Source organism: Zootermopsis nevadensis, unplaced genomic scaffold (genome assembly GCF_977971745.1).
Source record: "Zootermopsis nevadensis isolate Lab colony 2312 unplaced genomic scaffold, Znev_1.0 Znev_ptg000015l, whole genome shotgun sequence".
In the NCBI taxonomy this organism is placed as follows: Eukaryota; Metazoa; Arthropoda; class Insecta; order Blattodea; family Termopsidae; genus Zootermopsis; species Zootermopsis nevadensis.
Genome location: NW_028259147.1, coordinates 6,790,302 through 6,809,380, shown reverse-complemented (window position 1 = coordinate 6,809,380; position 19,079 = coordinate 6,790,302). Strand labels below are relative to the sequence as shown.

General features: G+C 37.4%; 1 protein-coding gene across 5 annotated transcripts in view; it reads left to right on the top strand.

Annotated features, from left to right (window-relative positions):
* The window catches only part of LOC110831216 (uncharacterized), a 66,388-nt gene that overhangs the window by 34,926 nt on the left and 12,383 nt on the right, over positions 1-19,079 (top strand). For 3 of the 5 annotated variants that reach the window (XM_087349156.1, XM_087349155.1, XM_087349157.1), the window contains exons 3-5: positions 6,416-6,625; positions 8,165-11,705; positions 16,274-17,107. In XM_087349156.1, the coding sequence (XP_087205282.1) occupies positions 6,416-6,625; positions 8,165-11,705; positions 16,274-17,107 (4,585 nt within the window). The remainder of the gene's footprint in view (positions 1-6,415; positions 6,626-8,164; positions 11,706-16,273; positions 17,108-19,079) is intronic. The other 2 variants (XM_087349158.1, XM_087349159.1) reach the window with 2 other exon arrangements.

Genomic DNA, 19,079 nt, shown 5'->3' with positions numbered 1-19,079 from the left:
TTATGCCCACGCGACAGTTTTTCAAGTTCTTCAGTAGGCGGGAAATCGTGGAATAAAACACATGATGATTCAATTTTGAACGCAGTACATTCAGCTGGTCAGTCGTAGGCACCTCATTTTACTATTCAGCATCCAGCCTGGAACATACCATACAATCACGAAAGATATTATAATCAAAAGACATTTTAATATTTTTCTGTCACTCTTCTGTTTTTTTAATTGCCTCCTTCTCTGAATTCTCCAACCAAAACTTTGTGTACATTTCCTGTTTGTCCATGTCTGTCCCTCATACAAAATTACCAGTGGAGGGAAATGGTACAGGAATAAAACGACGCTACAGATAAGAGAGAGTCTGAAAATATCAGAAAGGTTTCAGCAGTGAAATGTTCGATCAGAAGTTGTTTTCAACGGAATGAAAGAAACACGGTGGTTAAAAAAAGACAGAAGTTCGTTTCCTTTTGGGGCAACTTGGTGTCCCCACATTCCTAAAGAGTGAAAGGGGGGGGGGGGAAGCAGTAACTCAGACATCCGCCCACGAGCGGGCAGTAGTGGCTTTAAAGCCAGCACCTCCCAAAGTTCATGGGAAAATGTCATGATGGACTGGATTGGAGTAGCCGCGGTGACTGAAACGTCATTTGTATTGCAGGATGTACTTCTGTTTGTTTGTTTGTTTCCTTTTGCCACCATTAAAGTGTATTTTGTTTGGTTGCTTCGTTGATTATTTAAAGATGCTGCAGTAACTCCTGTTTCTTGTCATATCGGTTTAGGTTTAAGCCTGTTCCTACTTGATTGCTATCTCAGCCACTTTAGAAACAGTTTACACTTCAGCCCAGAAGATGGCGGCAGTATGTTCGTCTGGAATGTGGGCATACAGCCAACGTGGCGTGACAACACAGAAGACCACCATCATATTGAGATCGCATCACCGTGAAAACTTCAAATCCTACAACAAATAGGAATGTTTCTTTACATATCTTGACTTGGCTAATTAGACCGTAGTAGCATCATGTCTAACTTGTATTCTGGAAGAAACCGGTTTGAATCTTGGTTAGGCAGCGTGGTAGTTCTTGAACCGAATGTCGTTAGATTGCTTAAGTTTCTTCGAATTCCAGTAAGCATACTGTAGCCACACACACATAACGTTCGAAGGTAACTAAAACGACACTGGACACTATGAATCACGAGGCATTGACCACGCTATTGCTGAGGGAATGGTTGTCGTGCATCCAAATTAAAGCAAGATATACCTGTAAATATATAAACTCATGCATACAAACATAACTGTTTACGAACGTTGTGTAAACAGTTTTGTTTATATGCATGAATTTGTATATTTATATAACACTGCACGGTATGCAAGGTTTTAAGATATACCAGTCTAAAACACTTAAATAAATTACTTAGTGAGTTAATAACTTAGTTTCTTAGTTAATGTTTTATTAAATTCGTGAATTACTTACTCAATGACCAGTTACTTAGGCTATCATACTCAGGCTAACAGGCAGCCAATCAACCATTTTCTTCGTGATGATACTTAGGCAATTAGTGAACCTCTTACTTAACCAGTTACTTCAGAGTTAGTTAAAAACTTGCACAGTAGTTAAGAAATCCGTAAATGAATTTAATAATTTAAAGTAGCTTTAAAGCCTAATCTCTCTCTGCCCTGTAGCATGTGCATTCACGTAGCTTCTGGTTGCCAGCAGCTGGCAGCACATGGTTCTTCTGTCTGTTGTCGAGGTGAGGTAACGGGGATTGCTTCAGATGCCTCTGGACAGCCCAAACTGGCAAGCCATTGACCCAAGCCAGCATCTGTCAACGCATGTATTGTCCGGTCCGGCATCAAGATGCCTTGAACCCGGTTGGTCAGTCGTAGAAACGGGTATTAAAGCACTCACTCGCTCATAATGTTGTATATTTTACGACTGCAAAGAGTTTTTTTTTTAAATACAAGCAGTGGTAATGAAATGTTTAAGAAATTGTGTGCCAAGTTAGAAGAAATTAACAAGGAATTCCGGGTACAACTCGGAATCGTACTTTCCCACTTTCAACAAATGTTGTTTTGCTGATATAATTATTCACCGCTCCATGACGGCACGTGAGTGAGATAAAGTTCTACGCATTGTCGAAATTTGAAAGTTTCTGACATTGGTGCTTTAAATTGCTCTTTTGGACTTAGTTCATCGTCTAAATTACAAAATTACGTTTCAAAGGTTGGCTTTTGCTTCCGTTATCAAGTAAGAAATAGGAAAAGGACAAGACATTATTTGGCCTCCTGGTTGAACTAGTCTCGTACTTGGACCATAACAACACTTAAACGCTCCGCAGAAAACGGAAATCATCCGCGAGAGGAAAGTAATCGATATCTCAACAACGATGTATCGTTGGCCCGATATAACTATTATCTTTGTTATCACCTTTTATCATCTAAGCTGTCTTCTTACCACAAGTCATTATATTCTCAAACAATTAGAGAAAGAACGAGAAAAAATGAATAAATAATGGAAGAATATGTTTGAATACCTTTGGCTTGCACCGATGCAACGTTAGTGTTTAAGAAAGCGGATCGCAGTGAGATTGTCAACACTTTTGCAAATCCTGTAGTTGTGCTAGAGAGCTGACGTGATGATTGATATCTTGCCTTTATGTAACACAGGCTGCAGTAAATCACGGTGAAAGTGTCAAGCGTGCAGTCTTGTAATGCTCAATGGTACCTTGCTGTGGAGGGTCTGTAGATTTGCCGTCGCCTAAGAACCACACTGTGGAATAAAAGTTCCGTACAATCTGTAGACCGAATTCGTTCACGATGTCTATGAAGTGGGTACAAACAGGAACATGGCATCTGTGCTGAAGGTAGGCTGGCTGTAATAAAAATGTGTTCAATTCTGAACGCCGCTGATAACTAATCAACCAAAAATTGCCCTGACATTTCTTTCTACTCTTCTTTTAATGAAGTTGCATATGCAATAATGTGATTTCGTGCCATTAGGAGGAATTTCTAATACGTAGAAGTTAGAACGTGATACAACATACATGAACACATCTTTCAATAGACCTGGAGTCATTCACCTTAAAGCGGTTGCTGTTGCCCACATAGCCATAGCTATCCTTACGCGGAAACACAGAGTAAGATCAAGAAACATGAACCATATTTGCAGAGTGCCTGCAGTTTTGTTGTGGGTAATTCGGGCCTGTAATGTCAACTAACTTCTATTGTTACATGAATGTTAACTGGATGTATGTAATTATTTCCGCGATAAATTAATATGTACCGGTTGTAAAAAGAGCTGATAGCTACTAATTTATTGTATCCGGCATACTCGCCATTTGTACTCATTAAACTTTCATATTCTTAGCTGTGTGTTATCTCAGCTCGACCTCTCGAAAATCTATTTCTGCTTTTCAGGGCATAAGTCTGTTACTATTATCATAGGTCCAAATATTTTCCGTAGTATTTATAAAAGTGTTTCCACAAAAGTATTAAATGAAATAAAGACATTTTAATAAACTAAATCATTACATACGTCGGCACTAGCATTTAGTGAATTAGCGAATCCAGTGTAAGTGTTCAAAATGACCACGTTATGATAAAGCGGCCGGAGCGTGAAGCTTACAACGCCACAATGTACCACCGAGGTTAAGAATGCCCGGAGCTGTACCGCTGTGCCCTCTATACGTCTTCACGGCACGATTCTTTAATTATGCACAGGGAAAATTTTGCTGTTACCTAGCCAGATGTAAACGTTCACAGGAAAACAGATGTCATAACTTCTTTACCGATCTCCCCCTTTTTCTTTGACTATTATGTTACCATTTTTCGTCGGTGAACAAAAAAATTGTGAGCGAGAATAACCTGTTCTGTTTCGCTTTGTATTTATGTGGATCTTATGCTGTTAAACGTAATATAGGGCCTGTAGGTATATGAGGATGCAGGGGGTGTGAAATATATGCACAGGGTCTTGGGAGGTCACTTCTTTGTTCTGTGTCCTTCGTACATCTAAATTACTGGTATTTTCGAGCTCTGATATAAGCTACAGTCATTCCTCACTTTTGTTGGCTTTGAAAACTGAAATAAATGTGTTGACCTCTGCGATATTAAGTTCAAAATAATGATGTGCTAGACCTTGTTCATTCTCGCTATCATTCTGATTCATGTTCCGTTATTGTGCATGAAATTGCACAGAAAAACCTCTGTACTCGTATTTATGCTGTTGTTTATTTCTGTGACTGGTTTCAGTTCCAAATTATATCACGAAATATCGATGTTGGTAGAACTTTCTTGTTGGTTGACTGGCTGAATGAGGGATTGACTCATAAACTGGCTGGTTGTCTGGGTGACTCGTTGACTGATTACGTACGGAACATCATGGTGTAGTGGTTAAAATTCATGATTTTTATCCCAAAATTCCCGGGTTTTAATCTTGGAGTGGAGCCCGGGTGTCATGGCTGAAGTGTTTCGTGGTTTTGTTTAGTCTCTTCATGAGAACTCATGAGTTTTGTATCAGTACCAGGACATATTGAAGAGTATGATATCTGACAGAAGCCTTAAAGTATAGAATGTGGGCCCAACTGAAGAAGACTGTTACGAAGGTCTCTAAAAAAAGATGATTGTTATGAACCAGGAAATAATACAGTACCTACCTTTGCCGTCATACTCTGTCAACAGAGCCTCGTTTGTGGAAACGAAGTTCAGTACGTTAACGTAAGATCGACACCGCGGCTTACAGACTGGTAATAATGTTTCACAGAACGTTACATAGGGTATAATGTGAAAAATGGTTTCAATTTGCTACAGAAAACCAGGATCCACATTGTATCAAAGCAAGTGATTGTGTGTCATCGCTTCCTGTTTCACAGGACTGCGAATCACAGGGGAAAAACTCGTAGAATGTAAATGCAGTATACGACAATTTGTTTTCCTGGAAAATGAATACTTGAATGGAACAATGCAGTCCTGAGATTCCTCAAGTTCATCGCTTTCATCAGATACCGTTAATGACAATCGTTAAAACTAGACACGTTTTCTGGTTTCAGTAAAAGAATTGTGAGCAGTTATTGTCTATTGAACTGGAGTAAAGTAACTGACGACAAGGTACAATAACATATTTTAGTGTGACGGTGATGAACCTTTGAGACCCACAATAACGGAATGCTTCTTGAGAAAGATTAACAATACTCGACTCTTTGAAGTAAACTTTATCAGGAAGCGAACTGATTTTTATTGTTGGATTGATCGGTTGGCAATAGTATGGAGATGGCTGTCTTCTGTGTTGTAGCGCCGTGTAGACTGCCCAAGTTTACAGACGTTTAGGAGATACTTGTTGCCTTCATCATCAGGGCCATGATAACGGAGTCCCTGATGATGGAGGCAGCAAGGCCTCTGAAACGTCTATCAGTTAACAGTGGTATTTTTATAGACCTACGTCTCCGTTCAGCCAGTGAAAATATCGTATTTTCTCTATTTTAAGGTTTTTTTTAACATTTTAAGATTTGTGAAATCGGGGTACGTCTTACATTTGATGACGTCCAAGAATCGATATAACGTCTTTTCTCCCTGAGAACCTATTACTTCATTAAGGGTGCATCTTACAAAAGATGATGTCTTGAAGTCGAGGACATACGATAATTTAGGCTCTGTCTAGCAGAATTTATCACACAACACTTTGGCCTCTTTAGGCCTTCCTACAACTGTATATATCCTTTTAAGGAGACTGTTAGTATTTTACAAAGTCGCAAACATGTCTTCAGTATTAGATGAACAAACTTTCTCATACGTAGCCCGTAAGATAGTTTGTCTACGTGTTGGAATTTGGGTTGGCAGTATCGATACCCGCCAGAGAACAAATGAGATGTGCTAGTCGACGCTTGTAAATTGTAAACTGAATTATAATATAACTATACGTTATAAGAGCGTTAGTGTAACAGTATAATAATACTAAGAAGGGTATTAGGCTTTTTCCCCCTGATATATCCGACCTGAGAGAAATTAAAGAACTGTGAACCTGGTAATGCTAGGTTGGGGCATTTCAGAACTAGATAGAAAATACAGGTCAGTAGAAGAGCCCCGTTAGAAGACAGCACATATTATGAAGGAAATTTATCACAGTGCATTTTTTAGAATATGTTTCTATATACATCGTTAGTAGGAATGAAACTCACGTTTTAAGGCACTATAAATAATTAAAATAAGAGGCTGTGTAACTAAGTAGTCAGCGTTTAGGAGACTCTGTGCTATATGAGATTTTACGACTTCACTGTGGTGAAGATGTCTGTGGTGGTCTTCTGGGTTATGATGCCATGTAGTTTCGTACATCGGTATAACGTTTCGGAGGAACTTTCTGCTTCCATCTTCAGGGCCTGAAGTAATGTTTATGAAGTTTCCTATTTCTGTATCACAAGTTTGTCTACTGTTGTGCAGGTGGTAGATTCCCGTGCCCGCAACCTGGTGGATGGGAGTGTACACCAGCGACAGAGAAAGCAACTAGAAGTGTTCCAGGCTCAGGTACCTGGAGGTTCACTCCAGGTGATACGAACCCAGAGCGTGACAAGCACCAGTTCCAGCAGTTGCTCTTGGAGGGCGCCCTTGCACAGTGACACCAATGTGCCCACTGATTTTGAAAATATACAGGTATGCATTGTCTTGTTAAAAAGCAAAAACCTTAATTGATTCTCCAGTAGTAGAATCTGAAGTTCAGCATGGCTAATATAAACACATTAAAAAGTAACTCCATCCATCTTTGGATATCACAGCCCATCTTAATGTTATCCTCCAATATCCTTCTTAGGCTCGATGCACACGAGCGGGAAAATGCCGCTCGTGCTCGCAGCGAGGAAACCCGTGACTGCACACGTAGCGTCATCGCTGCGATCACGCCGAAAAACTCTCACCAGTACTAGATTGGATGGCAACCCAAATTGGATGTTTACTGAAGAAAACGTGTAGTTTTACCTATTTCGTTTATGAATACGTCCTTAAAAAACGCAATAGGAAGTATTGGACACACCCGTTGGTTAGTTCACGGCTGTTAAAAGGAGCGTTCGTGACAGTGTTTACAGATTTAAGAGAAGATGAAAGTAAATTTCGTAATTATTTTCGTATGAGTATAAAGTCGTTTGATGAGCTAGCAGCAAAACTGGATGCATCCATCAAAAGTAAAGATTCTGCGATGAGGCTTGCAATACCTCCTCCATGACTGGAAGGCGGTAGCTGTTGCGAGGGTTGCGAACCACGTGTGCACTGCGCAATGCTCTCACACAGTCTGCTGCTTCGCGGCGATCGGCGAACTCGCTGCGAAGCGGCAGTGGTTGGCGAGCGCAAATAGCTCGCCGCGTCACCGCCATAGCGTGCGTGGCTCCATTGCTTCACATGTACTGCTAAAACGCGCGAGAAAATGACGCGGCGAGCTCGCCAAAATAACTCGCTCGTGTGCATCGAGCCTTCAGAATTGCCAATTTCCATGAGGTTTCCCAACCAAAATTCTGTTTGCACTCGTTTCTCCTACTCAGGCTACATGTTCATCCTATAGCAAGCTTCATGATTTCATTGTGCTAACAATTATACCTGTACAAATTATTAAGTTCCTAATTTGAGTGTTTCAGAATTAAATATCTAGGAGTGACAGTAACAATAGAAATAAGGTTTATACTGAAAACACGATATGAATATATCAAGGAAATGCTTGTCATTTTTCAGTTTAAAAGTCTCACCAAATGTGCTTTTCACTGGATGTATATTCTCATCTTCTTCTTCTTCTATGTCTCTCCGGTCCGTATTCGGTCTATGGCCTCCTCAATTCTCCTCTTCCATTCGGTCCTTCTGTTAGGTCCATCTTCCGAGGTTGAGGTTTCGAAACATCTTCCTTTTTAGGTGCAAGGTTGTTAGCCTTGCGACCAACCCCAACCTGGAGGACCAGGGTACCTGTCTTAGTCTGACCTCTCCCCCTCGACCAATCTGGCTAGGGAGGCCCTACCAGTAGCTCTTGGGGTCACTGAGGTACTCGAGCCCCACCACCATGACAAGGTGCAGGTACCATTAAGTGGGGGTATATTCTCATAACTGGAGAAATTTTCTGATATATTGTACGCAGGTTTCCATTTAGGTTCTGTATTTGACAGATTTTACTATCATCTTTGTAATATTATGTTGTTTATGTTTCTTTCTCCACAGTTGCCTATAAATCCTCTAGATATAAGTTCTCAGAGGACGAAAGCCAGCGTAGGTCGCAGCGGGTCTATCGGAAGTCGTCGTCCACCGTCCAGACCTCGTAGTATCATCAACAAAGTTGAGAGTGGCATTTCTGAAGAAAACTTTCCTCCTGATGCCGAGGTACAGGATGTGGACAAACGCCTCTCAGAAGTATCAAGGGTCTGCCAGCAGATTCATGAAGAAGCTAAAAGTAAGGTATCAAATTCTCTTCCTTCTGAAATGCTCTCATCATCCCTGAATGATAATATGTTGCTTAGAGCAGACTACATAAATAGAAGAGGCTGCGCTGATGGCAATAAATACGGTTGTAAGTCAGGCGGACAGAATTCATTAAACACATTTGATAAAGTGAGGAAAGCAGATGATATTATGTCAAATGGACTTTTTCATGCCATCTTAGCAAGAAAGAAGAGTTGTTCTACTGAAGATCTCCAAAATAATGATTACAATGAGAAAGACAGTCTAGTTGAAGGTCGTGAAATACCAACAGACCTGATCAGAACTTTAGGTGCAAGGCGATCACTTCAGTTGCCAAATAAAGGAAACCGTTCGGATGTATCGAATGGGAATGTGAGTAAAATTTGCAAAGAGTTAGAAGACAGAAAGTCATTGGACACTATGAATGATCATGCTACTAGCTTTGGTTCCTTTGAAAATACATTTAAATATGACACTGAATCTGCAAGGAATTCTTCCTTGCTAAGTGAAAATAATAGGCAATTATGTAGCATTAATTCACTGACAAATAAATCAGCAAATGGATACGAACTTGAAGGATTTTCTAGGAAAGCTGACTCTACTAAAGGCTCTTCACACAAACGTCATTCTTTTGTTACTGTAGAGTCCTTGAAAGAAGTTCGAGGCCGGCTGAGGCACCTTGGTTCACCTCCGCTGGATGACATTCGACTCCCAAATAATTCCCAAACAAAAGATGTGGAAGATAGTGATGATGGAATTGTGACTGAAGATTTCAACAAGGCAGCCCCAGGAATGAATCTTCAGTCAATAGAAGAAATTCCAACTTCTTGTGTGAAATCGTATGTGTATGGCATGGAAACAATGGCAAACAGCCAAAACAATATACGTAAATCTACCGCTGGTACCGGAAGCCTAGAGTCTAGGGCATCGAATAGGTCTAGCAGTAGTGGCGGAAACCGTTCTGAAGAGTGGTACAACCGAAGAAAATCATACGGCTTTGAACAAGTCCATAACCAACAGGCTCATAATCGTTCTGAACCAGTGGCACTCAAAGAGAAAAGCAGAGTGGAATCGTCGACTGACAGTGGCATCTGTAGGTCTTCTGAGACAGTAATTCCTTCATCATGGACCCCATTTAACAAGGAAGAAGCAAATGACCAGACTACGCTTGGAAATTTAAAGGCAAATCACAGCATCGAACTAAAACAACATAGTGACGACAGAAGAATTATAGACGCAGATAACAGAGTAAATGAGAGTAATTCTCATAAAGGAAGGAGGACAGTTGTGACTCTAGGAAGTGATAATGAAGACAATAGAAGTGGACTGCATATGAAAGGCAGCAACTTGATAGAAACTAGTTCCACTGCCATATCAAATAGCTGGAGAAGTGGGTGTGAGAGCAGAGCAGTGAACAGTTTGAATACAAATACAAGTGCTAAAAGTGTGCATCGCCTATCAGTGCCCATAACTATAACAATTCCAGTTGTATCTGATGATTCATTCAGTAGCATTGACAGAAGTGGTATAACTGCCAGGAAACTGTACTTCAATCAGCTTTCAGAACAGACAAATTTGAGTGCAGAGAGCAGATGCAGGAAATCTGGAACTTTCTTAACAAGTGGAAATAGTTCTCCCCCAAAGAACCTTTTAGATGAACCCAGAAAGACACTTGCAGATAGGCGAGAGCTGCTTTTGAAGCACAGTGGAGGAAGTGGTTGGTCTCCTGCATCCAGACAAACTGACATTGAAATAAAGAGGCATTCCATTGCTGTTGATGAAACAAAATATGTCAGAGAGGGTCTCAAAAGTTATAATTTGTATGAAAAAAGAAAAGGAAACTTTAATTTTGAAAATGAGTTAAAAACAATTCCCACCAACATTTCCGATATTGAAAAAAACACTTGTTTGAATCTTTCTAATGAAGGAGATTTAAAGCCATTTCAAAATGAACTTGAATATAAAATATCTGCTTCAGCAGGAATGCCTCAGGATGGCAGAGATTTTAAATCTGCTTCATTTACCTATGAAAATGATGACTGTGATGAATTTTTGCTTCAGCATCATCTGGCAGGCAAGAAACATAAGAAGGTAGAGTTCTGCAAGACTGAGGTCCACTTTGCTGCAGAACCAGGACGTTTTAACATTGTTGAAACAGATGAGAAACCTCCACCAAATAACATCAGGAGAAGAAGGCGTAGTAGTAGTAGTGGTGGTGCAGTTTTAGTTACTCATCAGGTACAAGATGCCAATAAGACCAGCCTTCCAGAAATTCGCTTTGGTGATTCACTGTATGAAAAGAAACTACTTGGTGGAAATGAGTCTAACAACACTTCCTACCAGATAGCTGTCAGTGCAGACACTCAAAATCAAAATAAAAGCAATTTAGATCAACTAGAACCGATTATGCCTGCTTTAAATTCTGTTTCTGTCTTTCAAGATGATGCAGATAAAGAAGATAACATTTTCACACAGGCAAATGCCACTATTCTTTCATCAGGGAGGCAGGATGCTGTGGAAATGGGAGCCCATAGTAATGATGAAGACATCAGCACTGATTCTATATTCTTGCAGTCAAATTCCATTATTTCAGGTTCTGTAAGTAACGTGAGGCCTCGTAGTATATTGAAAAACAATAAAAAACCACATCCATTCCACTTAGGTGAGACAGATGAAGATATATTGGTGTCAAGCTTAAGTGAGAAGTCTGAGAGGTCAACTGCAGATCCTGAGGCAAAATGGGGTGTGAGACTTAAGCCTGTACAGAACAAAGAATTATCATTGCCCTCTACATCTGTGTGGAAGTCAACAGTCACACTACGTAACCCAACTTTTGATGGTCAGAAGCAGCAGGATTGCCCTTCATTACCAACACTGCAGGATAAGAGGCTTCCATCCTCACAAAGCTTTGGGGAGGGGACAGAGCTCAACAAACCACTCAAGACCCTTCAACCAGCTTTTCAGAGAAATTCTGCTGGTGATGCCTTTGAAGCACCACTTGTGTCCAAAACTCAGCCCCCAGAATCTATTGGGGGTGGCATGGAAGTGAAAATCTCCATGGCTCCTCCATGGTCTGTTGCAGAGAGAGTCCGTCAGGTGGAAGACTTGAAGCATGCTGCTTTAGAAACCCGGGGATACTCCACCAGAGTAAACTTTGGTGCTGGGGAAACTACAGTCTTAGAGAACAGATTGTCTGATGGGCTGCAGAAGCAGTCCACATCTCCCAAGTACCAGACAAACAATCGCCCAAAACCAATTTGGCTCCGCAGAGAAGAACGAAAACAGGAAGCTATGCAACAATGTGGTAAGCAGGAAGCATCTTTCATTTCAAGTTTAGAGGTTTCTAACCTGAAAATTATTGACCCTTGTGAGCACAAAGATAATAACCAGGGCTCAACAAATATTGTGTACCAGGTTAACATAATCATAATTTTCATTGTGGTACACAGTATTTATTGGAGTGTTGGTAATGGCTTTGTCATGCAAGCCACATTTTCAGCCAAAAGTAAACCTGAAAGCCATTCTGTTCAAAATATATTGTCAATCAAAAGAAAAGTATTAAATGTTGTAATTATAGAATACATCTTGCTCTTAATACATGCTGAATGATGCTTTGTACACATGCCTGAATTTTTATTATGACATTAAAACCTATTGAATTTTGTAGCATATCATACTCTGAAAAATTACAGCGAGCTTGTTATTCAAAGTTACCTTTCATTGTTGTGTGAAGACAATGCATATTTTAAGGTTTACTTTTTAAAATTAACATCCTGTCTCCTAATATTTGGAGGTGGTATTGAGATCAGTGCCCAGTTTATTGAGTCTGGTGATATTGTTATCATCTTAAAGCAAATGCAATATGCAAAGAAAATAAAATGATCAGTAATTTTCTGATTTGAATCTGGTTATGTACAAAGATGTTGGAAGCATTAGGATCATACTGGTCTTTTTATGTTCAGAATTTATTCAGTGTTGTGACTGCATAACAAAGAACCCTTTAAAAGTGCCAGTTCTGAAGTACAGTATTTTTCTAACATTCACTGAATTAGCGCTGTAAGATGTAACATACGTAATTACATAATTTTCCATACCATATGCATGAGTAAGAAATTAAGTTTATTTATGAGTGTTGGTCTTCTGGGTAGTTAACACCATATGAACTTGCAGGTAGATACTAATGCTAAGGATGGATATACTACCTCCATCTTCAGAGCTGAGACCTTAAAATCTCATGATGTACATTTAATTTGATGTTGTTTAACACTTCAAACATCTCTGAATTTATTGAAATTTGACAGAAAATTTTACTGTATTGTATCATACAATGTTTTATCATTACACAAGGATAGAGATTATATGCTCTAATCTTCTTTCTCTATGTAATTAGATACTAAATACTGACTCTCAGTAGTACTTTGAGTTATACTCTGTAGAAGGCAGCTTTTGTTTATATCAGCTTCTTCTTAGCTTGTCACCTCTCTTTGTTTTTCTCCTGAATTTGATTTTGTAAGAAACATTTGGGTTGGTCAGTTGGTAAATAATGTAGGTAATTCTACTTCTAATGTCTAAAATAAATTTGTGTACTTTCTTTAGAATTAAGATATTTAGTGCCTGATATATTCACCATTAATTCAAAGATGCATCATCACATATCTCAAAAAATTGTGTGTTCAATGCCAGTTGCACGTTAACCCTTTTTTGTCAAGTGTCATGGCATACACTCAGTTCAGCTGGCCATATGATTCCACTAAGTCTCTATACACTGTAATTGAAGTTCAGCAGGCAGCCTCATAGTATGGGCTGTTAAATCCTCAATTTTTGTATGATGAAGGTTAACATTTTCCTTTTCATGAACAAGGTGATTTGCTCAAATATTAATTGCTGGCTTCTTCTCTTAATTTATTTGGAGTTTCAGGTTGTTTGTGGTTCTTCTGAAATGAGAATTTTGATTGCCATTTAACTACATAAACAAGATAAATAATTTGCTATCTGAATAAACTCAGCATTGAAATATTTCAGTGCAGAAATTCACCAGTAGGAGGTGTTAATTTTGTGATATCTGTGAAAGTGATTACTAAATTATACACTACCACTGATTAATCCCTTCAGGTCTACTGCCAGACTGAGATTTACATTCAGGAAATCACTTTGTGGTATAGTGTTTGACTGAATCTGATAATTTAAAAATATAAATTGCAAGTGATCTAGTAATTAGTTATTTTAAATTATAGCTAGTGATCATTAAATGTTCAAATAAATATATGCTAAATGAAGCCCACTGCTTAACCAAGTCCAACATTCAACAAAAAATGCATTATAATATGGTTTTAGTCTGAGACTGACATTTTAAATTTCAGACAACATGAACAGAGCCTAGTCAAAATAAATAATCCTCAAACTTTTAATTAAAAGAGAAAAAAGACGCATACATTTAGATTGCCTGCAAAACTAATAACATAACCTAACTTTAGTAATGTATCATCAAATCTATGCTGGGTTGTATAGTATATGCATATTAATGAAATGTAATGTTTAACTGAAAGAATGCAAAGCTTATAATCCTGTAAGCTTGTGTCTTGTGACAGGAGTTCACTCGAGACTACAGAGGGCTGTGCTTCTTGAACTGTTCTAAATAATTAATCTGTCATACTATCTTATTTCTCTTCATGACAACTATCTTTGTTTCTTGCTGTACCAATAGCATTCAGAGGTAGAGCAGCAGAAATCTGTAAAAATCTGCATGGTTATTATATTTACCTTTAGGTTATTTAATGCAGTAGCATACTTTGACATGTGTGGGACATGTGTCATTTCAGATGGTATTAGCTATTTTATTTATGACTGTGAGAAGTGTCTAGATGAAAGTTGAAACTGTTTGCTTGTCAGACAGTAGATATAGCATATTGCTATAAAAGTTTGATGATATATTTTAGTCATTTATTTTTAATGTTTTTAGTTAATTTTATATAGGTATTTTGAGTAGATTGAATCAAGCAATATGCTAAAGGGTTACTTACACCATATTAATATAACATTCTTTAATGTCAAATAGGGTTGGAATATGATTACATATGGTGAGTTAACAAAGAATGGGGATTGTGTCATATTTTACAGGCACTGTCTTGGCATAAGATTAACATCAGAATTTTTCTTGAATTCTTGTTTTGCATTGTACATTTGAGGTAGTTATAATGGAAATACTAATACTGATTACATTGTATATCATAGTATTACATGCTGCAAAATGACCTTTGCTGCTTGTAATACAATGCTTGTAAATTATATAAAAGTGACTATTAGGCAAATATTAAAACATTTTAAAACGGTTTTAAAGCAAGTAGGTATGAACTAAATTACAAACATAGTGCTGAAATATACAGCCATGAAAATACATCATTGATTATTACAGACATCTTGTAATTTGTAAATAATTTTGGAATTTACTTCCCACTTTTGTTCAAATAACTTGTTTTTACATTAAAAGACATGTGCAGAATATGAAATAAAGATATAACATGGTTATATAATACACATAAGAGAATATAGTTATCTCATAGTTAAATCAGGACATCTCTTCTTATCATATACAATGGCATGATGTGCCAACAAGAATGAAAAATATTTGCTGAAAAATCAAGGAGTAGGAAAACTGAAATAAGGATAAACTTTTTTTCTTAATTTAAATCCATTAGTTAATTTCTTGTGGAAGATTTTAAAAAGTCTGTTTTGTCATTTGTTACCTCTGCGTTCTGGCACCCTTTTGTAGTAAACAAAGTGCTGAATAAAATATGGCTGCTTAATAAGGATATGATAATTCAGTTATATAATATAGATTATAGAATACATTTAATCATTTTCTTTAGTACTTTCTTTAATTTAATTACTTTTAATCTGTATTGAATATATGAAATGTAATGTTTTGAAGATGGTCTATATACATAGTACAGTGTTCTGGGCATTGTCTCCTACTGAAGTGGTAAAAATTCCCAGTCTTTCAGAGGAATTTGCTGCCTTGTTATTTTAGAGTTGAAGTTAACATTGGTTATGGCCAGTGCTTGGCTGGGTGACAATTTATGATCACTGCATACAAAATACGTTTACACTGTTCTGACCAATCACCATTCATACCAATCTGTTTAATTTTTATGTAAAGCCTCTAACATTACATTTGATCTCCTGAGCTCTGAAGAAGGAAAAAATTTCCTCTTACCCACTGGTAAATTTTACTACTTCATCACAATATGAAACTGGGGAGACTGCCATGTGATGTGTAACATTTGTAAAATGAAAGTGGAATGCCTATTCTTCCACAAAGCATGGAGCCTATTAGCATGATGCAACAGTATGCTTGAGTAACTTTATACAGCTTCTTTAAACTTACTTCCTTGCATTGCTCTACATAAGTAAAGCATGGAAACTTTTCTGTTGATAGTTTGATACAATCAGCCCTTTATCTTTATACACACTCATGTAATTAAGACACGTTTTCTTTTTGTACACAGTACCTGTTTACTTTTACATTGTTATGTTTCCATCATGTTCACGCTCACAAGTTTCCTGTGCACCAGAGATGGGACTATGTGAACTGCAGCCCCAAGTGTTGTCCAGTAATATTCTGAAATTAAGTAATTAAAGAATGTCCAACATAATATTACTATAACAAATCAACCACTGTTGTAGACCTTAACAGAACTTAATGAAACATTTCCCTCAAACATTTATTATCTTTGTACCAATTTTAACATACTGTTACACTGGAATATAGCTTAATGTAAATGGAGGGCTGATTGTATTGTGCGCAATTTTTCAGATTGTAAATTGTTTTATTATAAGATGAGATCTTTCTTTTATCACCATACTCCCTTACAGATGTCAGGAGTCAGACAACCTCAGATAAAGGGCTTGTTGTCCATATCTGTAAAAGTGAGGGAGGCAATGAAGGTGAACGTGGATCCTTAGATTCCAGCATGAAAACCAAGCACTGTTCCAGAACACAAGACATCAACAACAGCAATGTGAAGAAAACCACAACAATTTTGATAGATCTTTCTCCAATTTCTTCAGATAACTATGTTGCCAAAACAGAGTTACTTCAGAAGGAGATGCTGAAGAAATCAGGAAATGAAAAATCTGGTAAATCAACAGAAACTTTGCGGTCACCTTCCCTTATTATGAAAACAATCAATAATTCATCTCAAGTTCAAGAAACAGAAGGAAATAATGAAGAATGTTCTAATCACTATATGCAAGGAAATGAAAGAATAATCAGGAATGGTATCTGTAAACAAAGTGATGTGCCTGTTCCTGCTCCAAGGACCAAGAAGACAAATATTCAGTCACAGAATTTGACAAATAGATACATAAGTGATTTGTCTGTGAAGACTGCAGAGACCAATACAAACGGTAAATTACTTGTAAAGCGAACTTTCATAAACACTCAAGCTAAAGAAGAGAGAAATGAAGAGACATTGGTGGTACCCAACCAACTAGCTGCTCTGAAAGAACTGTATTATAGCGCAGAGTTGAGCGATGACAGTGAGCGTGCAGATGAGGAAGTTAGGTCTTACATGAGTGGTGGTGGAGATGAAGAGGATAGGGACCAAGATGAAGATTCAAGCAGCGTGGTTTCTGGCAGCTGGAGCAGGGTGAGGGCCTTTCGCAACATCCAACACCATTTCCACAAGTTTAACACCAGCCACAAAGGTATTTGATGAAGTACAGCCCTCTTGAATGTTATTTTAATTTCTTCACTGCTGGCTGAGGAACTGGAGTGTTTAATGCTGATTGTGAGCAAAAAATATATAATTGTAATGTCATTTCAGAAACATTATTGTTCATGTCATGTCATGTCAGACAGTGCTTACTGTTGCGTTTAAATATAGAGAATGTATAAATGGAAAATTTATTTCTATTGCAGTTAGTATAAAATGCTATCTTTGCTGCTATAACAGGTTATGTGTGGATAGTTAAATATTCTGTTGTCTCTGATTATGTGTTAGAAGTATTTACAGCTAGTTACAACAGTACACTAGAATTATGTTGGACATATTCACTGTCTGAATTATTTTCAGTTTCCATGATATTTCAGAAGTTGGCTGTATTCCTGTCTTGAAGTGTTATTATTTTCTGACATATTTTTTTATGTAGTTGGGATGAAATCCATTACCTTCAGAATTCTGAAGTTGTTTTATAACCACTAGACATTAGGTGCCAGGTTATACCCTCTCATTGCTGCTAATGATAAAAATATAAACAAAGTTCTGTCAATATAATTATAAATAATTACCCAAAAATGAGAGCTGAGTTAACTCGCAAAACACTGTCTAAATCGGATATACCTTAGCCAATGGACAATATCCAATATTTCTGTGTTGAATCAACCAAAACCTTTAGAGAATCAGTTACTGCAGTTGTTGGACGTTTCAGACTACTGTTGAGGTATGCTGACTCTGGCTGTGTCATGCAAGAATTGGCAAAACATGAAATCTGTTCGGAAGATTAATGTCTTTTCTCCTTCAGTCACATGTTATGATCTCAGTGACCAGAACATGAACTTATGTAATATACTCTTCAGGTCAGCATTGAAGAGGTTAAAATTGGCCCTGTGCCTAAATATTTCACATGCGCAGTGAAAACTCATAAAAGTGTTTATTCTTATTATAGTCTTCAACAGAGAGTTATTATTTTATATACAAAGTAAACAGTGCATTTATTTCTCAAATTGTACTTTTACACCTTTCTTCTCATTTTTGGAGTTTTAACATTTTTAGAAGGTTCCCTGTTTTTATACAACATTCCAGTTACCTTCCTTCATATTCCTTTTTTTATCACTTTATGAATTGCTTATAATCACTGTGTTTTTTTATCTCTTATGTCCATCATCTTCCAGTAGTGTACAGTTTTCACACTTTTGATTCTTTAGTAGTATGGCCAGAAGATATCAAGGGCAACCATTGAAGATTATTCTGAACCAGTTCCATGCATCCTTTGTCCTCACAATCTCTTTCCTCTAACATCAATCTTCACTTCCTCCTTTGTCTTGAATTAGCCATTTTTGCAATCTCAGGAGAACATCTTTAAAGGGATTTCACTGTGTTGGTTTTTTTCCTTCATAGTAAAAGTAGTATTTTTGTTGCAATATTATGTCTTTCTTGGAAATTTAAATGGTAAACCACAAAAAATAAATTAATCTTGATTTTAACTGATTCTAAATAATTATGGGTGTCATTTAAATGTTATATATTACAGAGTGCAGTAACATAAGAAAAACATTTAATGGATAAAGATTCTAGTCTCGAGTGAAACTTCTTTTAGCAATCTACTGTGGTATAAACAGATAAGTAATTAAATAAATAAGCATGTACTTTATTCAATTAAAGGACATATCATGGACTTAGTGAATCTATGACCAAGCAAAATAATATTGTGCAAGTCTAGGAGGATGTAACAAATAGTTTTAAGCACTTTAATTAATCTGCATTGGAAGAGGAAAATATGATTTATCACTGTTTTAATCTTTCCACTGTCAGTGAAGGAAATTAAATTGACAGTGTATTATTCACTACTTATTCAGATAACATCATTTGTAAATGAGTAAAGTAATTAATCCCTATACATATACATTCAGTTAATTATTTTTATACTTATAAAAGTCAATTTGTATCTCAGACATTTC